At 40.6% G+C, this 25809-nt stretch overlaps 2 protein-coding genes, 1 non-coding gene and 1 pseudogene across 4 annotated transcripts; 2 read left to right on the plus strand and 2 right to left on the minus strand.

The window, feature by feature from the left end:
• Positions 1-1048: 1048 nt before the first annotated feature.
• LOC149841914 (uncharacterized) lies at positions 1049-4709 on the minus strand. Its single transcript, XM_090000546.1, has 6 exons — positions 4464-4709; positions 2361-2487; positions 1589-1728; positions 1445-1507; positions 1266-1334; positions 1049-1120 (listed from the first exon to the last, which is right to left on the minus strand). Exons 1-6 carry the CDS (start codon positions 4707-4709, stop codon positions 1049-1051), a joined length of 717 nt encoding a protein of 238 aa, XP_089856672.1.
• Positions 4710-17032: 12323 nt separating this feature from the next.
• TRNAD-GUC (transfer RNA aspartic acid (anticodon GUC)) lies at positions 17033-17104 on the plus strand. Its single transcript has one exon. It is a non-coding gene; the product is annotated as a tRNA-Asp (tRNA).
• Positions 17105-19233: 2129 nt separating this feature from the next.
• On the plus strand, positions 19234-20998 carry LOC149841916 (pentatricopeptide repeat-containing protein At2g01510, mitochondrial-like). Its single transcript, XM_090000547.1, has 3 exons — positions 19234-19547; positions 19669-19817; positions 20021-20998. The coding sequence occupies exons 1-3, from the start codon at positions 19234-19236 to the stop codon at positions 20569-20571; spliced, it is 1014 nt and encodes a 337-aa protein (XP_089856673.1). The 3' UTR covers positions 20572-20998.
• Positions 20999-21718: 720 nt separating this feature from the next.
• LOC149841917 (geranylgeranyl pyrophosphate synthase, chloroplastic pseudogene) lies at positions 21719-23804 on the minus strand (annotated as a pseudogene). The gene has a single exon (XR_016430742.1). The product of XR_016430742.1 is annotated as a geranylgeranyl pyrophosphate synthase, chloroplastic pseudogene (transcript).
• Positions 23805-25809: the final 2005 nt, after the last annotated feature.

Genomic DNA, 25809 nt, shown 5'->3' on the forward strand with positions numbered 1-25809 from the left:
TGATAAAGTTCACCTCAATCAAGATGAACGGTATTCAAGCAACCCAGGACGCCCCCTTCAAGAATCGACCAATTCTCGATTGAATTGGCAAAATCTGACCAAATCGGGTTGATTATACCTTAAATCGATCCACTAAAAAGCTTTCTTAAAAAATATTTATCAAAAAATAAAATTAAATGAAAAGTCTACCGAATCTACTATGGAAACGAACCGATTTAAAAACGACTGAAGACCCATTTTACCGTTCCTTTTGTTTTAACCGATTCATTGACACCAGAAATCCGTCCTAGTAAAGTTTTTCCACCCCGAGTGGCCAATGGGAAATTGACACCGCAAGCTTTTTGAGTAGAACTGAAGCAACCCCTTCCACTTTTTAAAATCATCGTGCGATCAATATTCACAAGAGCAGAAGCAGCAAGTGAACAGTTTCAATGACAGCACGGATCCTTACGTGTCAGCACTCCGACGTGTATGCACGGAAATGCATTAACGAATTGCCATATTCCTTCACGTGGCAATTATCACCATACTTTTACCAACAAAGGACGAAAACACGGACTAAAGGTGAAAACGGTAAAAATGAAAGAGAATTATCTCTGTGACCCCACTCTATATAAAAACATACTTTAATGGGTTCATAGTTGGTGAGCCATACCTACCACGGATATCCTGTCAACGTTCTCTCTCTCTCTCTCTCCATCTCATCAAACGCTCATTTAAACAAAGTTGGAAGAATTTTTACAATCAGTATATAGAGGTCGAGATTGAATGGTTTAAAGTTTAGTCTGCAAACAGAAATAGTTGGGTCTAACCTTTAAATCCCACAATGGTTGAAGTTCTATGAGAACATGTAGATCTTATATATATATATAATATATTACAGGACTCACATATAGACACCCACATCTGCAACCGCGTCGTGGAAAAGAGCTACTAAGAAAAAAAAACAAGGACAGATACATTATGATACAACCACAAATACTTAAGCTGAAGCGTACTAATCCTTGGTTAGTTGATGTAAACTTGAGCCTGCCTACACAAGGAACGATTAATTGCAGACTGTCTTCAACCTCTTCGCAGCCTGCACGAAGCCAACGATAACCTGCAACTCATCCAATTGCTTTAAGAATGGAGGAAAGCAATTGGATTCAACAATGAATTAGGAACTCATTCACACGCTCTTTCCCTAAAAGAAATCAAACACTTGTTCTGAAGAAGAATGTTATAGAGGCATCACAAGGATGGGATTCCACAAGTGTATATACCTGAGACGTGAAATGCCTCTGAACTGCATCAATCAGCTGTTCCTTAGAAGGGTTAGGTATGGAATCCACCTGGTGACGAGCAGTAACGATTAACTCAAGCGCCACATCAAGTGAAAAACAAAAGCAACAGATACCATTCTCAATCAAGTGATCAGATGATGATAAAGTAGGAGACTCACGAGATTGAAATGCCTCCAATATCTCCATAAGGCGGTCGTTTCTAGCTTGCTTAGGTCAACGTTCTGCAATATTTTCAGATCAATTTAGCATCTTCACACACAAATATTCAAGTGATAAATAGATTCAAATGAATAGCATATTACCGTCGTTCCATGAGATGGCGACACAGAACCCTTAGAATGTGAGTCGAGAGAATTAGATTTGCTCATTGCTTTGTGCGCAGATCCTACAGACTTGTGCGGCCTCTGTTTTGGCCTGTGGGACTTTTGGGTATCATCAGATGCTGTTGGAGTCAGAGAAAATATTAATAAGGGAATGACAAAAAACATCAACAAAAAGTTGGACGTGGAAGGTTCACAGTCCAACACAAAAGTGCAAACAAGTCAAGCAGTAGAACAACGATTGAAGCATAGAAGCAAGAAGCCCAACATATGGATGTTACAGCAACATATGGTTGGGGGGAAAGAGCCAGAGGTGACAGATGGGGAGGTGATCATAATAAGTTGGAATTCCCACAGCCATGCTTTTAACCACAAACCAAGAGAAAGTCCCAATCAAGATGGCACAATCAGAGGAAGTTATAGTCCCCTTATACTAGGCATCTCCTGAAAAGATTCATGTACAATAACTCAAGAAAGGCCAAAACGGCAATATCAAAGAACATTAACAGGAGAGGCAACTTGATAAGAGTACAAAGAAGAAAACTAGCTAGATTTCAGAGCCAATTCACAAATTCAAGGACGTGACAGAACTATTAACAATGGCGAACATATGTTTTACAACAATCTTGGAAGCCATTTCTTGGACCAACAATCATCAATGCAAGTACACGTATAAAATAAAGGCCATCCAATAACAATTCTTTGGAGGCAGCTTATACATAAAAACACTAAAAAGCAAACCAATCATTTATACCTAGATCAGAGCTATGCCATTGCATATTATCGCATTCAATGTCATCATCATCTTCATGACCAGTGGGGGCTTCAATCACGCTAAGAGCATTCCTCTGCAGCTTCACCTCTATACCATTTGTAAGAACCTACAATTTAATACACCAAAATGAACCAAGAATAGAACAGTCAGTCACAAATCTGCACTACCATCCTGCGATTAGAGAAATGGAAAAAAAAAAGGGGTTGGTTTGGGTTTGGAAGAAGGGCCCATGGAAACAATTTACCAACTGAATGCATTAAAAAAAAATCTAAAGAAAACATCACCCATTCGAAAAGGAAGATTTGAGAGAGAGGAGGAAGAAGAAATTTAAACATTTGACAGGAGAAAAACACAAATGATGTGCATACTGAAGACGCAGAAATAATAAAACCTTATTGTTTTTGTTTCCAGCAACGGGCCAACATGGGGATAACACCCAATGAGGGTTGAAACAAAGACCACTATCACATAAGACCCCAAAAGATATCTAGCAATAATCTCAGTAAATAGGTCATGCAATGAAGCAGAATCAGATTCATATGACAATCATGTAAAAGCAGGAAAAACAAATACACCAACAAACCCTACACCCTTCCAAAGTTGACCGAATGCTAGCACATTGCTGCGTTTTCATTAGGAAAATACACAGATTTACCACCGAGGTGGTATCCCATGTGGTAAGCGGGGTCCTCTGTCAAGCTGAAGGCCCAGGATCGAATCCCTCTGCCACATGGGGCGGCTGTTGTTCTAGTAGGGGTCTGCCTAACCCCAGCTTGTCTTTCAAAAAAGTAAAGTACACAGATTTCGTTTTTAAAGCATTTTACAACAGAAATTGAAGATTAACCAAAAATTACAAACAAAAAAGCAAGAAAACATATTCTTTCAATTGCACTTCATTCAATTAAACAATTATGAAAACTAAATCCAAAAATGAAGTCCATTCAAATCAATACTTACAATAAGCAAACAAACACAAAAGTCAATTACTGTTGAACAATAAAAAATTTGCATTATGAAATCATCACTCAAACACGATGAATAAATCCAGTGTTCCACTATGAAGCGAAAAACAAGAAGACAAAACTAAATTCATGCATCACAAAACAGAAATCTTATTTATTTAAAACCTCGTGCAATTCTATATCTAAAAATGGCAAAATAAAAAAAGTGAAACCTAAAAGTCAAACCCATATTCCACTCATAGAAAGGAAAGGATTATTTCAAATCCAACAAATCTCAAAGAAAGAATAAAAAATGCAGCCCTAAAATTATAAACCCCAGTATGGCAAATACTCCGGAACGATTATGCATTATCACAAATTAGTAAAAGAGGTGACGAAATATCCTACATTCCACAAAATAAGGAACACATCATAAACCTAGCCATAGTACAAATGACACCAAACAAAGACATGCAACTTCCTTTTCATTAATTGAAAAAACGTATAAAATAAAGACAAGTTTAATAGCATGTCATTTCAATATGGGAGATCAAAGTGGAACAAAAAAAATCAAGTAAAAAACTAAAAATCGCGTTATCCCTAATTTCAGTAAGTAAACAAAAATTAAATAACATTCTAATTAAATCCAATTTCTAAACTACGAACTACTACAAGTAACGCATGCATTTTCCCAAATTGAGCAAACTAGAACAACAAAAAAAAAACTCCAAAAAAAAACAAAAAAGATCGATTATAATCCACATTTCATTGGACAAAATTAAAATCAAAGGCAATATTCAGTCCCAATTTAACCAAAACAACAAAAAAAGCAGATCAAAATTAAATCTAAAATTTCTAAATAACGTATAATCACCAAAAAATGCATACACATTATCCCAAAAGTTCAAGAAACAAACACAGATTGGGAAAAAGAAAGAAGAAAAAGAGAAACAAAGAAAAGTTGTAATCAGAAACCCAATTTGGTATGATTTGTCCACATTTATCCAGCAAACACCAATCCTAAAACAAAATCCCATGATCGTATAATTCCGAAGAAGAAAACAATGAATTGGAACAGGAAGCAAGCATGCACGCATTGCATGCACAAGAAAATGAAAGAAAAATCGGTGGGGGTCCGTACGAGCCAATGCCAGCCACCGAGGCCGACGGCCTTCTTGACGACGCCCTGGAGGCCGACGAGCACTGACTTGGTGCGGTTGTTGCCGGTGACGACCACCTTGGTGTGCCTCGGCAGCACGGACAGCTCCTCCTCGCTCCCCTCCTCGCAGCAGAAGATGCTCTGCACCGGAGACGATGCAGCAGCCGCTCCCCCTCCCCCGCTGCACAATGCAGCAGACCGTCCCTCCCTCTCCCTCTCCTCCTGCATGTCCTCCCCCGATCGCTCAATCCTACAACTGAGAAAGACCAAGCGATTTTACTCGGCGATTAATCGCATACTCAATTGCTATCTCATGGTCATCATCATCATGGCCATCATCATCATCATCATCAACATGGGAAGATTATCGAAGAAAAAGACGAAAAAAGGCCAAAAAAATTGATGGAGAGAAAAAACACAGAAGAGTGTGAAGGGAGAGTAACAAGTGGGAGGTTGTGTTTCTTTTTTTTTTCTTTTGTGCTGCTCTGAATCCCGACGACCGGGTTTGGACCAATCGGAGTGGCCCACGTCGGCACAGACGGTTCACGCCTGCTGCGCTCCGAGCCCGAGTGGGGCTGCTGCAAAGACCGCGGTTGGGTTTGTTAGTGTCGTTAATACCGGCTGTGTCCCTTTCTTGGTTTAAGAAATGACGGTTTTGACCTCCGGTTAGGAACGAGTTGGCTTGGTGCTTCGTATCGGGAACCGTTTGGTGCTGAGTGACTCGGTGGGTCGGAACAGAGTTTTTTTTTTTTTAAAGGCAATTTGGATTAGGCAGACACCCACCAATTATTATTCAACTTACCACTGGGGTTTTGAACCTACAACGTCCCACTGCAAGGAGACATGCACTCACAGCTCCAGCTCCTACCAACCACTCGGAGCCCCCCATTGGTAGTTCTAAGTCAGCTTTGGTGAATAGGAATTTTCTTTCTTCGGTTGAGAACAATGGTATTGTTTTTTCAGCAATTAGTCGATCCCTCTGTACTTTCAAGAATAGTTAGTGAAGCTTTTTGCTATATGAGAAAGCTCGCTTTCAAAACCGAGTCGAGTCATCAATTTTTGGCTGTCATTTAAAACGGTTGCAAGGGTATCTCTGGATAACTAAAGGCTTTGGTTATGGGTGAGGTCTACTCTCTCGGGTTAGGCCCGGCGTAAAAGATCAGGAAATCTCCGAGTCGGCCCACCGAGATGATTGCCTACCCTGATTGGGTTAGCTCTTTATCCGATACGGGCCCACCCTTGCCTTTTTTCCCTAAAACTAAAATATCTGCGCCTGGTACGGTTTCCCGCCATCCACTGAAAGATCTCAGCCGTCCATAGCTGGGGGTTACGCTTCCAACCGTCGGATCCTTGAGATGAACGCCGAACCGTATGGCATTCTCAGTCTAGGAGATCTCCACCGTCGAAGTAGTGGGACGGGGACCCTCTAGGCCATTCAATTAGGTGGGTACGGATGGATAGGAAGTCACATACTCACGTTGCATGCGTGATTGATTCACGCCGTCCACGTAGCGTAGGCCCCACTGGAAGATGATGCGGGGCCCACGCTCTTTGATCTGACGGTCAGATTTAGGTGGAAGTTGTCCTCCGTCACTGGGACCCGGTTGCGTCAAAGGGAGCGCCGAAAATCCAGGTTTTTCTGGATTTTGCAAGTTTCGTCTATTACGAGAATTCCAAAATTTTAATTTTGATTGTATTTTCGGGATTTTAACTAGTAGGGCCAGTTACGAAAAGCATGATCTCGGTGGCATCCAAACGTACCACACTCTCAATTGAGTTTACCAAATGACCTTTCCATGCAACGACAGTCCACATTTTAAGAATATTCCGCAATTTTACTGCATTAAAGACTCTCCTTTTTTATATTTACACGAATAAAACTCCCATAGACTCAGAGACATAGTCGCGATGGCTCTGCCTGCCGTACTTACGATCACGTAAGGGGTGCTGCCCATGAGATTTGAACCAACACTGCCTGACTTAGCCTAAGCCTCCATCCCACTACACTAAACCCCTTTGGGCTACTTCAGTAAAGACTTGCTTTGATTTTTTCATGTTTCTTAGATTTTATATCCTTACACCAATTTAATTTTTAAAATTTTATGTATGACAAAAAAATTTGCAAAATCTCATTAAAAATAAAAACTTTTGTTTTTATCCAGAGATTTTCCATTGCCAAGAAAATCCTAAGATTTTTGTCACATAAGCTTATTTGATCAATTGGCTTCACATAGACACACTTATATACCACTCCTGCCCCGTCTCAAAATCCTACCATCCATCCTCCCACGGGTTTTGATTTTAATCTTCATCCCCGCATCCATCCTTGTTTCATGTCCTTCATCCCTGGTACAAAAGGGGCGAGGCGGGAATCTACGATGAGGACGGGAAAAACGTAAGTCCATCTCCGTCTCTATCCCTGCACGAGTTTTGATTTTAACCTCCATCTCCGGTCCAAATGGGGTGAGGCGGGGCGGGGCGGGGACTGTTATCCCTACTACGGCACCCGCACCCGGCACAAAGACCTGGTCATGCTAGCTCAGCCTGCTATACCTACTGTCGTTGTGCTGGCAGTGTAAAACTCCAGGCTAAGACCCATTCCCCAGGCTTATGCTACATGTTGGCTTGCACAGGGGCGACGTTCATAGGAATCGAACCTTAACTGCCAGTCTAGCATGCACTTACATTAAGGAAACAAAACCTTACAAACCCTTCCTTTCCCAAACTACCATTTCTGTTGTCAAAGTAGATCTGTGAAAGTGGATCAGGTTTTGATGGATTATTGTTTACCAGGATGTTGAATCTCATTCCGGATTCTATCAGCTAAATCCTGGGATATTATGGATGGGTTTTTCAAATCTCAGTCCAAAAAGATCTGGATCCAATTAAATGGAAAACCCAAATATTTGAACAATTATATTAGACTGCTATTTTCCTGATCGGATGTGGCTCTACTCTTCCTGGTTGAATCCAAATCTGGATCCATTAGGCTAATCCCAATTCTGCAGGATTCAACAGTGATCATATCCAAACCCAATCCTATAGCTCTTTCCATTAAGTTACCCTGCCTTGGAGTTTCAAACTAGGAAGATACTTAGACCTTGTTTGGAAACTGGTAGTCAGGAAGTCTATGCATTGGAAAAAGTGGTATTTGCCAAATCCACCCCTTGGTGAAAATATAAAAGGAAGATAGTCTCATTTCCTCTCCCAAAATACATAAACTCCATCCCAACAACCCGTTTCCAAACATCCACCACCAAGGTGGTTTGACCATGTATTTTCCAAACAGACAGCTTTTAAGTTTTTGGTTTTGTAGTAATAAAATATATATATTTTTATTTTTGGGACTGTGTCTATCTCTGTCACAGGGACACACCATTTATATTGTGCGTCATGAGTGACACGCGATGACATGACTCTAACATGTATGGACATTATTTTAATTAATTTGTTAAACACTATTTTAACCTTTAGTCATACTTTCAATAAAAACAAATGATTATATATTTACATACCAAAAAAAAGCTTTTTTCAGATTAAAACATTTAAAACCTGCATCACCTTATCCTATTTTTTCAGGAAATTTTCTAAATGGTGTGTGGAACTCGAGTCACATGTCGGGTCGTGTCCGCATCTTTTGTGCCTGGGAATGTTCTCACAGAATTTGGATCGACAACTGAAGCGATCAAGGATTAACCAAAGGCTGAATAGTCTCAGATATATTACCTATTTTAAGTGGGAGAGAAAATAATGAAATTAGAGAGAAGGGAGCAAAGAAAAAGCATCCAAAAAATTTGAACCAGAGGCTGAAAATGGATTGGACCTAGGGATGGCAGTGGATCGGGGCGAAGACGGGGGACAAGGTCTCCACCTCTACCTCGTCTCAAAATCTTACCCTCCATCCCCGCACGAGTTTTGATTTTAACTTTCATCCCCACCTCCATCTCTGTGTCATGTCCTCCATCCCTGGTTCAAAAGGGGCAGGGCAGGGCAGGGAGGGATGGGGCTCCGTTTTCCCTCGGAGCACTGCCATCTCTAAAGAAAGATCGGGGATGTGACGGGGCGGGGCGGGGCTGGGCAAGGTGGGGATCAAGGACGGAGAAGGGATGGGGTGGGAGAAAGCGCAAGTCCATCCTCGTCTCCATCGTCGCACGGGTTTTGATTTTAACCTTCATCCCCAGTCCACTGTCATCCATAATTGGACCTGCATTTCCGGGATCTGGATATGGTAAGTTTTAGATTTAGCAAGTCTCTACATGATTTATTTATACATTCAAATCCAGAGTTCAATGGAAAGCAATTAAGCTGACCGATCTCACAAAGATACAAAGATCTCGGTATGAATTGTTGTGAATGTTTTCTCTCTCTCTCTCAAAAAAAAAGAAATGTTCTGGATTTAGCAAGGCTCTGCATGAATACATCCTTAGGTCCAGCGTTCAATGCACAAGAAGCATGTAACTAGGGAAATTTGAAAATTTTATTTTAAAAAAATATGTATGTATGTAACTAGGGATGTAAGTGGCTCAGCTTCAGTACCTCAAACAACAACAACAACAACAACAACTACGCCTTCATCCCAAAACAATTGGGGTCAGCGATATGAACCAAAAAAGAAATTCATTTTGGGTCTTCCACATGAATCCTTTTCCTCCAATCATTTCTATCCAACGCCATGTCCTCGGTGAGGTTCAAAGCATTCATATCCTTTCCTATCATCTCCATCCAAGTCTTCCTAGGCCTACCCCGACCTCTTTTAACTAATATATTTTCCCATTTCTCCAACCTTCTAACTGGAGCATCATTAGGCCTTCGCCGAATATGTCCAAACCACCGTAAACGATTCTCTCGCATCTTATTTTCAATGGGTGCAACACCTACCTTCTTACGTATCTCTTCGTTCCGAATCTTATCTTTTATTGTATTTCCACACATCCATCTAAGCATCCGCATCTCAGCTACACTCATTTGTTGAATATGATGTCTCTTGGCAGCCCAACATTCCGTACCATATAGTAAAGCGGGTCTAATAGTCGTCCTATAAAACTTTCCCTTCAACCGCAATGGCATTCTACGATCGCACAGCACTCCAGTAGCACTTTTCCATTTCATCCACCCAACCTTTATCCTATGATTTACATCTCCATCAATTTCTCCATACTTTTGAATGATGGATCCCAAATATTTGAAATAATCATTCACCGGTATATCTTGCTCACCAAGCTTCACTACACTCCCATCACTACTTCGTTGCTTACTAAACCGACATTCCATATATTCAGTCTTACTCTTACAATTGAAAATTTTCCTGAATTGTTTTTTATTTTTGTGATAATTATGAGATTCGTTGGTTATTATATTGTTTAGGAATCATATGCATATTTTAGAATTTGATTGGACCTAAGTCATCCTTTACATTTATCTTGTTCTAGATCAATTTTCCTTAAAATTTTTATTTGGTGGATTTTCTGATTTTTTTTTAAAAAACAAAAAATAAATTTTCAAACAATTAAATTCTATCCAATTCAGATTGATCTTTTGAATCTTTTATAAAAGCGAGTTGGTTCAGAAACGGATCAGTGTGAAGTTACTTAAGACAAGGCATTCTGAAGGGAATATAAGCAAGAATCCCAAAATCATCGGATCCTTCGTTGGATCACATGGGTTCTAGTACGTTCGTGATTGATGCCAGCGTTTCTCTCAATTTATTAAGAGTACCTTCTCCTTCTTCTAGAAGAAGGCATGCATGGGCCTCCAAGTTTGCATGTTCTTTATGTGAATCGGGATCAGGTGAAATGTGATTGCACACTTTAAGTGTGCTGCTGCACCTGATCACCAACCATCTGCTGTTGGGTCCCACAGCAGCGTGCTAAAAGTGTGCAACCACGTTGCACTTGATCTTCCAGATGCGTTTATGTGGTGCCTTGTCAGGCGGGTTGGCTTGTCCCTCTTGTCATCCTCACAGGTAAGGGTGTCTATGGGTCAGGTTTACTTGGACCTTGGACTTGACCGGTACCAAACCCTATAGGGTCGGGGGTATGGTGATAAATAAGAAGGCCCAGGTCCCGACCCGAAGGTTTGATTAATACATGAATTCAAGTATAGTTTGTAAAATTTTATACCAGACCCGGGCCCAACCCGAGTTTCGATTAAGACCCACAAATTTTCAATGTAAAAATGATAAAATATAGGGGTCAGGTCCAGGTATAGTTTCTCCTATGATGGGAGTGATTAGACCCAATTTCGGACCCGATACCATACCTGAAAATAGAGGTTAAGTCTAGTTTCACCTGAGTTAGAACCAAACCCGACCCGTTGACACCCTACCCAAGGTACCTGCACCTGCTGTCCTTACTATCATACTACAAAAATATTTCCAACTTACAAAAAAAAAAAAGTAGGTGTTGCCAACATAAAGTATTGGCCCCAACTAGTAGCAACAATTGCCTAGAATCATCACAAAGGTGGTAAGCGGGGTTCGTGCCCAGGTTCTAATCCCAACTAGTAGCAACAATTGCCTAGAATCATCACAGTTTTTGGCATAGTTTATTGTTTCAAAATAACATAATAATAATTGCTTAGAATCAGTGTTTGATAAGGCTTACAAAAGCCCATAATGGCTGGCTTTGCAATTCGTGCTCCTAAGCGGGAGTCTATATCAGTTTAGAGTAAACACTGTTAAGGTGTTCATCTTGAAGATTCTGAACTGTGTTGTAAGCAAAGAGGGTGGAGCACTTTAAAAGAAAGAGAAAAGAAAGTTGAGAGATTTTTTTTGTAAACGGTATGCTTTGGGGAGATTTTTTTTTTTATGAAACTATCAAGTTCATCGTCTGTCGAGGCAGGGGTTGAGTTATCTTTTTCTGGATAGACGTTACTCAGTTATGTCTGTCTTATTGAATTCTCAAAGATGTTGGAAATCCAATGTGTTATTGGGCTCACTATTATCTCATACCACTATATAAGCAGGTTAGGTTATTGGATTCCTGATCCACTACTACAAATAATTGAATTCAATATCTAGATTCATATTTCAGATCCATTAAATCTAACTCTAAATTCAACATATGACCTAATGGCCACATTAGATCCATAACAAGATTTTGTTGGGTGAATCGGGCAGCTTGTGCACAAACAATAGAAACAATAAACTATGCCAAAAACTGCAGAGGCAATAGCATACCTGAAACCGCCATCGTTGAACCGGGATCGATGGCTGGCGGTGGCTGGAGCAGGGAAAGCTGGTGGTGGTGGCTGGAGCAGGGAAAAACTTCTCCTCAGCCGGTCTACTGCCCTCCACGAGCGCAGGCTGCTGAATGCAGTCGGTGAGCAGGATATGTTCCCTCACCGGATGGAAAACCCCCGAATGAAAAGGTAAGGGATATGACCCCTGATTCTCTCTTGATTTCCTGTTTTTCACACTGTGTTTCACCGTGTTTTGGGGTTGCTCATGATACCCCTTTTATAGGGACAAAGAAGGGAACGGTTTGTGTAACCATTCTCCTTGATTCTGTACAAGTTTATCGGAAGGAGCATCTTTCGTGGAGATGTTATCCAAATCGTGGGTAACCACCACCACCACTTGCGATGGTTTATCCCAACATTCTCCTACTTGTCCCAACGATAAACCCTTAACCAGAAAACTTTATGAGAATGACTTGATGAGTAGATTGGCCTTTATTATCTATTTTGCAGATCCTTAGTTAAATCTCTAATCCTTATGAGATTAACAATAAACAAGTAATAACGAGAATCAATGAACTGAATGTGATCACTTTATTCATATACATATGTCAAAAAAAGTTTAGCAAACCCATCATCAATATATGTTCAGAATATATTCCTGGTGCTAGCTCTTTAGCAAGAGGATCAACAATCATTTATTTGGAACCAATATTAACAATATACATTAGATGATTCTCTATCCTTTCTTTAACAACAAAATACTTTAGCTTCATATGCTTGCATGATGCAGTACTTTTATTGTTGTTCGAAAAGGACATTGTAACTTCATTATCACAGTAGACCTTCAGTGGCTTCTCATTGGAATCGACCACCTTTAACTATGATATAAAGTTCTTCAACCATATGGCCTGCGAGGTAGTCTCGTACAATGCTATGAATTCTGCCTCCATGGTGTGAGCAACAGTGGTCGTCTGCTACCCACTCCTCCAAGAGATCGCGCCCCCAGCAAGTAAGAAGACGTACCCAATAGTAGACTTTCTACTATCAAGGCATCCTCCTAAGTCCGCATCTCAGTAACCAATGACCTTGAGGTGATCAACTTTATGATACGTCAAAATATAGTTTTTTGTCCCTTGCAAATACCGCAAGACTTTCTTGACAAATTTCCAATGGGGTATGCCTAGGTTAGACTGAAATTTGTCAAGCATCCCTACTGCAAAAGAAATATCTAGACGAGAACAAGTCTGTGTGTATTACAAGCTGCCAACAACTGATGTATATGGATAAATACTCATATGTACTTTGTCAACATCGTCCTGTGGACAATCCTTTAGGCTCAGCTTGTCACCTTTTGATATGGGTGTTGAACTATGAGAACAATTCTCTATATCATATTGTTTTAACACCTTATTTATGTAAGATCTTTAGGAAAGAGCTAGAAAACCTTTTGCCCTGTCTCGACGGATCTCAATGCCAAGAACATAAGCAACCTCACCTATATCTTTCATATCAAAATGTGATGCAAGAAACTGTTTTGTCTCTGAAAGTAACTTTATATCGTTGGTTGCAAGCAAAATGTCATCCACATATAACATCAATATAATAAACTTACTCTCACTTTCTTTAAGGTATATACATTGGTCAATAATATTTTTTGTAAACCCAAAAGTCATAATGACTTGAGAAAATTTAATATACCACTATCGGGAGGCCTGTTTAAGTCTATATATTGATTTGTTAAGCTTGCAAACCAAACGATCATCTTCAGAGAAACTAAGAGGTTGTTCCATGTATACCTCTTCATTTAGATCCTCGTTGAGGAACACTGTTTTCACATCCATTTGATGTAACTCCAAGTCATAATGAGCTACAATGGCCAAAATTATTCTCATTGACTCTTTAGTTGAGACGGGAAAAAATGTCTCATTATAGTCTATGCCCTTCATCTGGGAGAATCCTTTAGCAACCACTCTTGCTTCATGCCTCTCTATGTTACCTTTGGAGTTTTTTTTTGTCTTAAAGACCCATTTACATCCTACAAGTTTTACTCCCTTAGGTAACTTGACAAGATTTCATACTCGATTCTTAGCCATAGAGTCTAACACTTCTTTTATGGTTTCTATCCAGTACGAAGATTGTTTGCTTTCAACAGCTTTCATGAAAGTCAATGGGTTATCATATATATCTATGAAATCATCAGACTCTTAAAGGTACACCACATAATCAGGATGTATGGCAGATTTTCTAACTCCTGTGGATCTCTAAACAGGTCGTTCTTCAAGCTCAGATTGAACCTGATCATCCTATTCGTGCTCTTTCGTATTATCCACAATAGGTTCACTTTGGATTTATGCATCAACAATCGGGTGATCAACTACATCATCATTAGGAATAATAATGTGGTATCTCTCGGTGTTTTTCTTAACAGATGATAAGATTGAATCTTGTATTTCCTCAAAACCAAGGTTTTGAAGTGCACTTAGTCCAATTGAACCATCTTTAAGAAATTTTGTCTTATTTGTTTCAACAATCTATGGTGAATTAGATGGACAATAAAACCTGTATTCTTTTGATCTCTCTGGATAACCAATGAAATATCCACTGGTTGTTCTTATATCAAAGGCTTTAATATGGGGGTTATACAACTTAGCCTCTGCAGAACATCCTCATATATGCATATAAGATAGTAATGGTTTTCTACCTGTTTACAACTCGTAGAGAGTTTTAGGCACAGATTTCGTAGAAACCTTATTCAAAATATGCACAACTTCATAAGGCTTCACCCCACAACTTCATGGGAAGTATTGAATAATTCAACATGGCCCTAACCATTTCTTTAAGCGTTCGATTTCTCCTTTCAGCTACATCATTCTAATAGGTACTATCAGGCGTGGTATATTGAGGCACAATGCCTTCCTCTTTGAGAAATCGCACTAATGGTTCTTCCATTTGCCCCATCTCAGTAGACCTACCATAATATTCGTCACCCCTACCAGACCTAACTATTTTAATAACTTTTTTGGGTTATTTCTCTAATTCTTTCTTAAATTCCTTGAACATATGAAGAACATCAGATTTTTCAAAGATCAAGTAGCGATACATATACCGAGAATAGTCATTAATAAATGTGACAAAATACTTTTCGCCTGTGAAATATGAGGTAAACGGTCCACATACATCTGTATGGACTATCTCCAATATCTCACTCCTACGTTTGACACCTTCTTTATATGTGTTTGTATGCTTAGCCTTTATGCAATCAACAATGGGTCATTGTCGGTAAAATTTAGAGATTTCAAGATCCCTTCATTTACGAGTCTCTTTATTCTCTTTTCAGAGATATGACCCAACCTTTGATGCCAAAGTATGTAGGATTTATCATCAATCATGCTACGTTTATTACCAACAAATGCGTATTCAAAAGTCAAAGACTCCTGAGTTTGGACACGTTCAATTTATACAAACTATCATAAACTGATGCAGAACTAATTTCAATAGAATTTCTATAAATGAATAATTTGGAATTTTCAAACTTAAAACAATATCCAATTTTGAAATTAAAATTAAGTTTCTATTATATGATGGAATATAAAAGACATCATGAAGGTCCAAATCTATGCCTGTATCTAAAGTAATCATGTAGATCCCAATACTCTTCACATGCGAACACATCTTGTTTCCTGTATCGGAAGGAGCACAGCTGACGAATCGGGCGGAGGAGGAAAACTTGGGGATGAAGGAGGGGATTCCGGAGGTTGATGAGGGGCAATTTGCGCATCACAACAACGCCTCAGTACCTTGAGCGTGCGCCTCGCCTCTGAGGCATACGCTTCAGGTACTGAGGCATACGCCTCTCACAACACTGTATATACTAAACCATATAAAAGGTATTTATTTTATTTAGTTATTTAGTTGTATATTTTAAAAATAAGTTATAATGTATTTTAAACTTATACATATTTGTATGTCTTTATTTATTTATTTACCATAAAAAGGTTAATATAAACATGATTTATCTAAGCCCTGCCATATGGATTGGCCGTTAAATATCTAGTTTTGTTTAATTACGTTAACAGTTTCAGATATTTTTATTTATATTTTATTTTTTCATATTCACTAATCACTTATTTTTGTGTTTTTTTTACAAAATCATTCCAGCGCAGTGGGCAAGTATGTCAATTTTCTATTATTTTTGCAAAATCGTCCCAATTGCAAAGTCCTTCAATAACGGAAGCAGATCAGGTGATGCTGAACATGAGAGTTTTTGCTCATGCCGACATCATGGCCATCCAATTTGCATTCTAAAAAGCTCAAAAGTCAAACAAAACCCGCATTCATCCAAAATGCAAACCAACGACCACGATGTCAGCATGAGCAAAAACGCTCATGTCCAGCATGACCTGATCTGTCTCCTTCAATAACAGCAACAAAAGTCATTTTATGGGTATTTAACTGCTACGTTCATGTCGTGGGGACTGCCCTCGACTAGGGATAGCAGTGGACCGGGGCAGGGGCGGAGGACAAGGTCCCCACCCCCGCTCCATCTCAAAATCATGCCCTCCATACTGGCCTCCATCCCTGCAAGGGTCTTGATTTTAACCTTCATCCCCGCCTCCATCCATGTCCTCTATCTTCGGTCCAAACGGGGTGGGGGCTCCGTTTTCCCTCGGTGCACTGTCATCCCTAAAGAAGAATCGGGGATGGGGCAGGGTGGGGATTGGAGATCGCGACGGCGCAAGGTGGAAAAAAGTTTAAGTCCATCCCCGCACAGGTTTTGATTTTAACCTCCATCCCGATTTTATGTCCTTCATCTTCGATCCAAACGGGGCAAAGCGGGGCCCCATTTTCTCTCAGTCCACTGCCATCCCTACTCTCAACCCCACCGACTACTTTGCAAGGGTTAATAAAAAAAGAGGACGGATTTGCAAAATAGTATAATGGATGAACGTTCCATTTTGAAAGTAAGCCGTAAAGCAAGGAATAATTAATTTGCAAAAAAAAAACCTTATATATATAACCAAACATTATCAAGGTTGGGGGCCTTGGATGCTAAACGGTCAGTCAAGGTTCGATTTTCATTGGGCCTATGTGCAAGTTAACGCATAGCATAGGCCCCGGCCCTACCCTTGAGTTTTACGCTGCCTGCCGAGACGATGACCGTAAGTATGACGTTGGCATTCGTGCCAGGTGTATTTTCTTCGGATTATAAAAAGAAAAATATTATTGTTTTTTGCTGTCGTCATTACAAATGGTTGCTAACATTTAACTTCAACTTTGTCGGTGAAATGATGTCTCACTTGGGGGAGGCACATTGATGACGACAGATTTTTATAAGCTTATATAACAACAAATTCTTACATTAATAACATCCAGTCGTTGTAGTATAGTGGTGGGTATTCCCGCCTGTCACGCGGGTGACCCGGGTTCGATCCCCGGCAACGGCGTTATTTCCCTTTTAGAAAAATTTCAAAAGACAACCAAGTTTTGAGTGATAATAAAAAAGCACCTGTTTTTTCAAAATTTTTAAAGTCACACCTAAAATTTGCGTTGGTTAATTAAAAAAATTTAGAGCCCTAAACCGTCAAACTTACTGTTGAATATACATTTTAAAGAAATTCATGTTTAGGTGCCTAACTTACAAAGAATTTACCTTTAACCGCCCAAGAGTTCATAGTTTTAATACAACTGCCCAACTTATTAGGAAATTGCTCATATCACCCCCTTGGTTACTTTTTTTTTTTTTTTCGACAGATATAGCTGGGGTTAGGCAGACCCCCTGCCAGTTATACAACCATATACAGGATTCGAACTTCCCCAATTGTTTTGGGATGAAGGCGTAGTTGTTGTTGCTTTGTTGTATACAGGATTCGAACTTGCGACGTCCCAACACAAGGTGAAGTGCACTACCGCTCATGTCAGAGCCCCCATTAGTCCGCCTTGGTTACTTTCCGTTTGAATAGGAGATTGAAACTGTTGCTTTTGAAGTGAAATTACATACCCTATCAGTTTTAATTACTCGTTTTGCTCTTTCCAAGTAGTTGGACGTAATTTCATCGAAACTTAGGGGGGCTATATGAAAATCTTCCTGCATTTTTTTAAAAATTTTACCCTTATATTCTCTCTCTCTCTCTCTCTCAGCGGACCATTTTCAGCCACAATCACCCCTCCTAATGATATCAGCTTTTCCACCACATCTCCTCCGTTGTCTTTTTTTAATTTATAACCGGAAGAAACCACACTCGGCACAAACACTTGATCATGCTGGCTCAGCCTGTTATACCTATGATCATCGTGCCGGAAGCGTAAAACCCCCTACTCCGGGGACCCAGACCGTACCCACTAAATAATATTTTTTATGTTGAAAAAATGTGGATCTGAGTCTGAACTCGGGTCGGGGCCGACTCGAGTTTGAAATTTCACAAACCATACCCGACTCCATATATTAATACGATCCTATCCGGTCTGACCAGGATTCTAATTGAACCTTCTTGTTTATTAACAAACCCTTCAATATCACAAGGGTAAACATGATAATTTAGCATCTTAACCATGTTTGGGTTAACATAAAGCCAAGGTAATCTACTAAACAGTGCTTTTTATTACTAGAGAAAAGGTTGGGTCCGTTTTTAACAATGTGAAATCTTTAGGTGCGTTCTTGATTATTGCCCATTATTGAGGTGCTAATTTGAATTTTTTCATTTTTTTGAATAATTTACAAAAAAGTGCCTAACTTATCAGATGTTTACAAAAACAGCCTAATGTTTTAATTATTACATTTAACCACCTGATTTTAAAACTTACATTAGAAATACACGCTTGGTCCTGAATTCAATCAGATGTCCTTGACTTAGTAAAGGAAAAGATCAAAATGCCCTCATTTTTGGAAACGACCTGGTATAGAGAGGGTTGCCCCACCACGATGTTCGTGGACTCTCTCTTTCTCTCTCTAAAAAATGAGGTCTAATGGTGGTCTCCCTTTCTCAATGACTAAAAAATGAGAGCAAATGATGATGGTGATGGGGGCGATCGGGCAGGTCTTTCTCTCTCTCATGCAAATTTGAGCAATGGTGGTGGTGACGAGGCGCAATGGGTAGCCCTCTCTCCCTCTCTCTCTCTTAAGAACCAGGGAATTTTAGCCATTTTTTACTCAGAAAAGGTTATAAGATTTAAAAGCAAGCCGTTAAATGTAATAATTGAAGCTGACAAGTTAGATAATTTTTTGTAAAATATTCTTTTCCTCTCTCTCTCTCTCTCTCTCTGCGTTCGGTTGGGAATTCAGAGAGCGTTGTTACCTGTGATCCCATCTTCATTCGAAAACAGGCGTTTTTCTTCGACTTATGTCAGCTTTAAACTAACTGAAGCGCCATTCTTTCTCAATGGTGCGATCTCTCTCCCTGAAAGAAGCCCAAAAACTGCATGTCCACATGCTCAAACTCGCAATGGGTCTAACACCCACATGCGGTAAGCGAGTTAGTGGCGTTCTTTGCTCTTGCCCCCATCGAGAGGCTTCTTCGACTACGCATGCGGACTCTTCATCTGAATCCCGTACCACAATCTCTTCCTTTACAAGACAATGATCAGAGGAGCTGTAAGGTGTGGTCGTCCCCATGAAGCCATTCGGATGTACAGAGCCATGAGAGATGAACGCGTTCTGCCGAACAACTTCACCTTTCCTTTCATTCTCGGCGCCTGCGAGCGGCTGTCTGCGATCAAACAAGGAGAAGAGATTCATGGAGTGATTCTGCGATGTGGGTTTCGATCAGTCTTGCCTGTGATGACCACTCTGTTGAATATGTACAGTAGCTGTGGAGAGATTCGCGATGCCGTCAAGGTGTTCAACGAAATGCCTCAGAGAGATGTTGTATCTTGGAACAGTATGATTGCAGGGTACCTTAAGCATGGAGACTTGGTTTCAGCTCACAGTTGTTTTGACCGCATGGATGAGAGAAGCTTGGTCTCTTGGAACTCCATGATTTCTGGGTACGCTAATTCGGAGAAAATTGAGAAGGCACGGCGAAGGGATGCCTACGAGAGACGTGGTATCCTGGAATTCGATGATTGGTGCGTATTGTCGGCTAGGGGATGTGGTGGAGGCTCGTCGATTGTTCGATAAGATGCCTGAAAGAGATGTGGTTTCATGGAGTAGTTTGATCAATGGCTATACATAGGTTGGCAGGTTCAGTGACGCTTTGATGCTCTTCCGCAAGATGCAGCTTGCTAATGTTGTGCCAAGTGAAGTAGCAATGGTTAGTGTCCTATCAGCTTGTGCTAATCTCGGTGCACTTGATCTTGGAGGGTTCACGATTACATAGAGAAGCATGGGATTGTCATGAGTAACAATTTGGGTACCGCATTGATAGATATGCAAGCAAAGTGCGGGAGCATGGATATGGGGCTGTCTGTTTTCCATTCGATGAAGAGCAAGGATGTGGTAGCATGGACAGCAATGATAGTTGGCTTTGCATTGAACGGGCGAAGCCAAGAAGCATTGGAGTTTTTCCAATGTATGCTGAATGAGGAACTCAGTCCAGATGCAGTTACTTTTCTAGGAGTTCTAAATGCATGTTCTCATGCGGGACTTGTTGCAGAGGGTCATCAATACCTCAAGTCAATGAGAACTGAATATAGAATCACCCCTGAAATTGAGCATTATAGTTGCATGGTTGATCTTCTTGGACGTGCTGGCCTTCTTGGCGAAGCTGAGCAATTTGTATCGATCATGGCCTTACGAACCCGACGCTGTGATGTTAGGTTCTCTTTTTTTTTGCATTTTGGATTCATAATAATGTGGAGTTGGGGATGCGTGTGCTGGACCGCTTACTGCAGATGGAGCCTCAAAAAGGAGGCAATTATGTCCTCTTATCAAATATATATGCTGCAGTTGGCAGATGGGATACTGTTGCAGCTGTGAGAAAGGTGATGAGGGAAAAGGGAGTTAAAAGAGATCCTGGTTGCAGTTCCATAGAGACCAGTAGTGGAGTTTATGAGTTTGTAGCTGGAGATATGTCACATCCACAGTCAAGGGAGATCTATGAAATTCTAGACCTACTAGCTAGCCAATACAAGTTGGCTGGGCATGTGTCAAGCTGAAGCAACCTTTTGTGAGAAGTTGGCTAGGATGAGGGATGGAGCTTTTTAAGCCATAAGGTGGATTTGAGTAGGTACAAAGAGGAGATTTCTTAAAGTTAGCAAAGGATGGTATAAACTGGCGCAAACCAGTATGTTGCAGTAGCTGCAACATACAGTTTCTTACAAAATACGATCAATGTTGTATTATTCATTGAAAGACGAAGCACTTCAAAAAGGAGTGTTCACTATGGCACATATTCACAGAAGTACATGTAATAAACGCCAATGATCAAGCATTTCAATTCATATTTGTGCAACTGTGCTTAATTTTGCAAAGTTTAACTGCTGATTAAGGAATGTACTTTTTCAACTATTGATGCATGTGAACCAAACTTATATAATATTCTACTGGATAATATGCAGCTGAGATTGCATGAACAGACTCGGATTCCTGCACTGGTGAAATTACATGTGTGTCTTATTTGACTTAGTTTAGACCCAATTTCTTTTTTTTGATAGGCAAGCTGGGGTTAGGCAGACCCCTACCAGATATCTCTTAAGCCCCATGTGGCAGAGGGATTTGAACCTCAGCCTTCAGCTTGGACAGGACTCCGCTTCTCATATGGGATACCACCTAGGTGGTTAGACCCAAATATGGGGTATGGCACTTTCAAAAAACTTGGGTGTGGGTGCGGCAAAAATATAAAAAATTATATATAAATAAAATCCAAAAGTTGAACATAAATGACTTTGAGTGCAGGTGTGAAGGTAAGGCAAAAATATAAAAAATTATATACATATAAAATCCAAAAGCTGAACATAAATGACCTTAGGTGCATTGACCTCACCCAGGGTCAGGTTGATCACACCGGGTGCTGCACACCCACGTTGCATCGCGTTGACGTGGGTGGAGTCCGTGTGACATAGGTAACATGCATATCAATTAACAGTAAACTCTCAGCTGAATGCAGGCTATTCCGTAGAGTTCTATGGCAATAAGTTCTCATACGTTTGAAATCTGTTCACATATATAAATTTACAAAACAGAAGACAATCAAATACTGCCTACACTGTTGGTCTTGTCAGCATTACCCACCGTTGCCTCTTACATCATCTTGGATCATTGTAAACATCTCTGTAAAATTACACGACACCTATGTTACAGCAACACGGCACTTAGGTTGCAGTACGTGTGTCGACACGGGTACTGGTACATGGACACGACATTTCTGGTGTCTTATATTATATTATATTTTTAATATATAATATATATTTTAGATATATAATATATATTTTTCAGTATATATTCAGTGGTATCCCCTTACTCACATTTTTTTTCGAATTGCCGTATCGTACCCTCCTTACCCGTACAAGTACCCGTACCTGGATACTCTTGTGGCTCTTCACTTGAAGCAGCAACCAGGCAGCAGACAAATTGCACTGTTCTTCCAACTAGGAAACCTACGAAAACTAAACCAAACTAATTTGATAACTGAGGACAAGTAAAGCAAAAGCCATGACATAAATTCTTCACTCGATCTATAAAAGAAAAAAAAATAAAGCAAGTAGTTAAATGAATCTACGTCTGGCGATAAGCGATATAATCCGTCAAACTGATCAATGGCAACGCCTTGTTGACATCAAATCCTGAAAGCTGCTCTTTGGCTTCCATGTTCAACTCCTCTGCAAATTGCCTAGACTTCTCCAAACCCAACAGTTTTGGGTAAGTAACCTTATCAGCCAGCAGGTCTTTTCCAGCTGTTTTCCCCAACTCCACTGAAGATTTGGTTACATCAAGTATATCATCCACCACCTGAAACAGAAGGCCGATGCACCGTGCGAATTTTCTCAATTTTTCGATTTGTTCATCCGCGCCTCCTCCTACAATTGCTCCAATCACAACTGCTGCCTCCAACAGAACTGCAGTCTTGTGGACATGTATGTATTCCAGATGATCTAAACTGACATCGGTTAATCCGGCAGAACATGTATCGACGACCTGACCGGCGACGAGCCCTTCCGATCCAATTGACTTTGCCAGTTCAGAAATCACTCTGAGAACTCTCTCAGGGGACACCGCTCGGGTTGCAGTAGCAATGTGTTGAAAGGCAAAAGCAAGAAGGGCATCCCCAGCCAGAACAGCCACATCTTCCCCATAAACCTTGTGGTTTGTGGGCACTCCCCTCCGAAGATCATCATTGTCCATGCAAGGGAGATCATCATGGATCAGAGACATGGTGTGTATCATTTCCACAGCGCAAGCAGACGGCATTGCCATCTCTTCCTTTCCTCCAACAAGCTCGCAGGCCGCGATACAGAGGACCGGCCGGATGCGCTTCCCGCCTGCGAGAAGCGAGTACCTCATAGATTCATGGATCGTCTCAGGCTTCCTCATGGGCACTGCCTTATCCAGAGCCTCACTGACGGAGCTCCCCTTCACCATCATGTAATTTTTGAAGTTGAACTGGGGGATTTCGACGGGTTCATCGTCTTTCTCATTCTCTTCGACCTCATTCACAAGACGGGTGGCCGAAATAGAGGTCTTGGATGCACCTTGTGTCCATGAAAACCAGGGAGAATTGAAAGATTGGGTCTTTGTAGGCAGAGAAAAAATGGGTTTGGATTCTTTCTCATGGCTGTAAACGGAGCATGCCTGTGGTTTTGAGTAAAGATTGCAGGCAAATAAAGGCATCGAGCGCAAACGGTAACAGGAAAAGATTGTTGGTAGTCCCAAAACACCCATATTGCATGAAGAACTCATCCCCAGAACTCCAAAATTCCCCTTCTCCCTGCTGTTTTCCCTACTTTCTGCTATCCCAAGAGAAGATTAAGACATGAAAACAATCAAAGAAACGGGACAAGTCTCACTTTACAGACACCAAATTTGAAAGGAAAACAGAAATTTCTTAAAAAAATGATGGAAAACAGGATGTGGGTAGCCTTTCTCTGTTGTTTTTCTTTACCTCGGGACTATTTCTGTGGGTAGCCTTTCTCTGTTGTTTTTCTTTACCTCGGGACTATTTCTGTCTCGGTTTGAGAACGGTCGATGCCTCCCCCTTCTCCCTCTCTCTAGACCACCATGGTCTTCAGGGCAACCCAATTGGGTTAATAAGATTTTCAAGAGAAGAAAGGTCTGAAGAAAGAGGAGGTGAAAAGGACACACAATAAAATAAAGAAGAATAGAAAGCACAGTGAACAGTGCACTTTAAAACTTCATATACTTTTTGGGATTTATAACACAAAGAAACCGCAACCTGCACCAAGAACTGGCCTTTCTGGCTCAGTCTGCCACACCTACGGTCATCATGCCCGAGTGTAAAACTCCAAGACTAGGATCCTCCTCACCCAGGGCCTATGATAGGTGTTGGCTTGCACAAAAGTGAGATGTGATGCCCATGAGAATCGAACCTTAACCAACCAAGGCCCCACACCACTACCTCTCTTTTGGGGCTTAAAAGTTCATATACTTAATGTCATAGTTTTTAAAGGCTATAAGGCTCTGTTTGAAAACTAGGCATCAAAGGTAGCCAGAGTAGGAAGTGGGGAATACACAGTGCCAAAATCGTTAGGGATGGATGCAGTTGCAGAAAATAATGGAACTGGGGTGGTATTTGACACCTCCAGTACCACATTTCACTTCCCACCTGGATGAGGTGGTAGTCGACAAATACTACACAAGTTCTCACGTGGTAGTTGACAAATACTACACAAGTTCCCACACCGGTGCCTACTCCGACGACCTTCCCAATGCTCTTACAGTATTAATTTCAGCTTTTCAGCTGCACAATTAAAAGTGGTAAATCATCAGCTGTCACTTATCCCAAACAATCATGTGGATTTGCTAAAAATCATAAATTTTGAGGATTCAGTAGCTTCATCCTTAGCTGCCACCAACTGGAAGTTTCCAAAACAGAGCCTAACGAAAGCTACTATAGATAACATCAATTTGATACTGTGCATAATCAGAGATAGATAACAAGTGTTTGGCCATCGAAATTTTCCACTTTTTCGCTCCATACAGAATTCGTGTTTACCTGGACATCTCAATGGACAAAAATGCACCAGAATATTAAATAGACAATGCCCCACGAATTGCACATGGTTCCTGTTTGACTGAATTGGAGAAAATAAAAAAGCGACTTTGCATGAAATTCCTGTAAACCCACCGTAGGTAACAATTTCAAACCCCACACTATGCATCTTACCCGTCTACCCAACAAAAAATCTCTCCTTAAGGCTACTTTTTGAAGAAAAAAACAACTCTCACGTAAAAAGAAAAATTTTCTTAAGAGAAGTTTTGATATGATAATTTTTCTAAAGGGTAGCATAAAAAAATGAAAAATCTTAGAAAAAAAAGAGAGGAGGAGGGGGGGGGGGGGTGGTGCTTCTCCGGCATATTTTTTTTGAAAGGTGGGTGATGGTGGCTGCTGGTGGTGATGGATGGTGGAAAATCATTGTGGGGAGAGCAGTTTTTCAATAGGTAAGTGATGGCAGTAGTGAAAATGATCGTAGGGGGTGGTGGTGGTGAAGCTTCTTCGATGTGATTTTTTGGAAGGTGGGTGATAGTGGTGGTGGTGAGATGGATGATGAAAAATCATCATGGAGATGGCAGTTTTTCTGAAGGTGGGTCAGTGGGTGGTGGTGAGATGAGTGGTGGGGAGTGCAAATCACCATTTTCTCTTTGTAAAAAACATTCCTCCACATCTCCTTGAAAAGGAATGTTTTCTATCAAAAAAATATACTTTTTAGAAAACATTCTCTTAGAGAAAAAAGCTCTCATTTGGAAGGGTCAAAAAACCGTATGATTTTTTCACCTTGTATCACTTTTTCTGCATGCCCAAAGTTGCATTTGTTTCAACCCAAATCATGGGAAAAATGCTCACTTTTACTTGAAAGTGGGCCTATTTCCTGCTTGGGGTAAAAAAAAACACCTAAGTGAGAAGGAGGGATCGGGTCCGACATATTAATGTAGTTTCTTTCTTTTCAAAGGAAAACAGGGTCACACTCCCACCTACTGGGGTGAATCGTTTTCCTTCCAAGGCACCCCTTCTAATGGAAAGTGGGATCTTTGAGGGGGCGT

This window comes from Nuphar pumila, chromosome 3, assembly GCF_984573655.1.
Source record: "Nuphar pumila chromosome 3, dmNupPumi1.hap1.1, whole genome shotgun sequence".
Lineage (NCBI taxonomy): Eukaryota > Viridiplantae > Streptophyta > Magnoliopsida > Nymphaeales > Nymphaeaceae > Nuphar > Nuphar pumila.

Excerpts from the sequence above, each read along its gene's own strand:
- LOC149841914 (XM_090000546.1), bottom strand. The coding sequence starts at position 4,709 with ATGCAGGAGGAGAGGGAGAGGGAGGGACGGTCTGCTGCATTGTGCAGC. Across the intron at positions 2,488-4,463 it reads TCGGTGGCTGGCATTGGCTC|GTTCTTACAAATGGTATAGA; the intron begins GTACGGACCCCC and ends ATTAAATTGTAG. Across the intron at positions 1,508-1,588 it reads CGCCATCTCATGGAACGACG|AACGTTGACCTAAGCAAGCT; the intron begins GTAATATGCTAT and ends AAAATATTGCAG.
- LOC149841916 (XM_090000547.1), top strand. The coding sequence starts at position 19,234 with ATGATCAGAGGAGCTGTAAGGTGTGGTCGTCCCCATGAAGCCATTCGG. Across the intron at positions 19,548-19,668 it reads TGGAACAGTATGATTGCAGG|GCACGGCGAAGGGATGCCTA; the intron begins GTACCTTAAGCA and ends AAAATTGAGAAG. Across the intron at positions 19,818-20,020 it reads ATGGAGTAGTTTGATCAATG|ATATGCAAGCAAAGTGCGGG; the intron begins GCTATACATAGG and ends CCGCATTGATAG.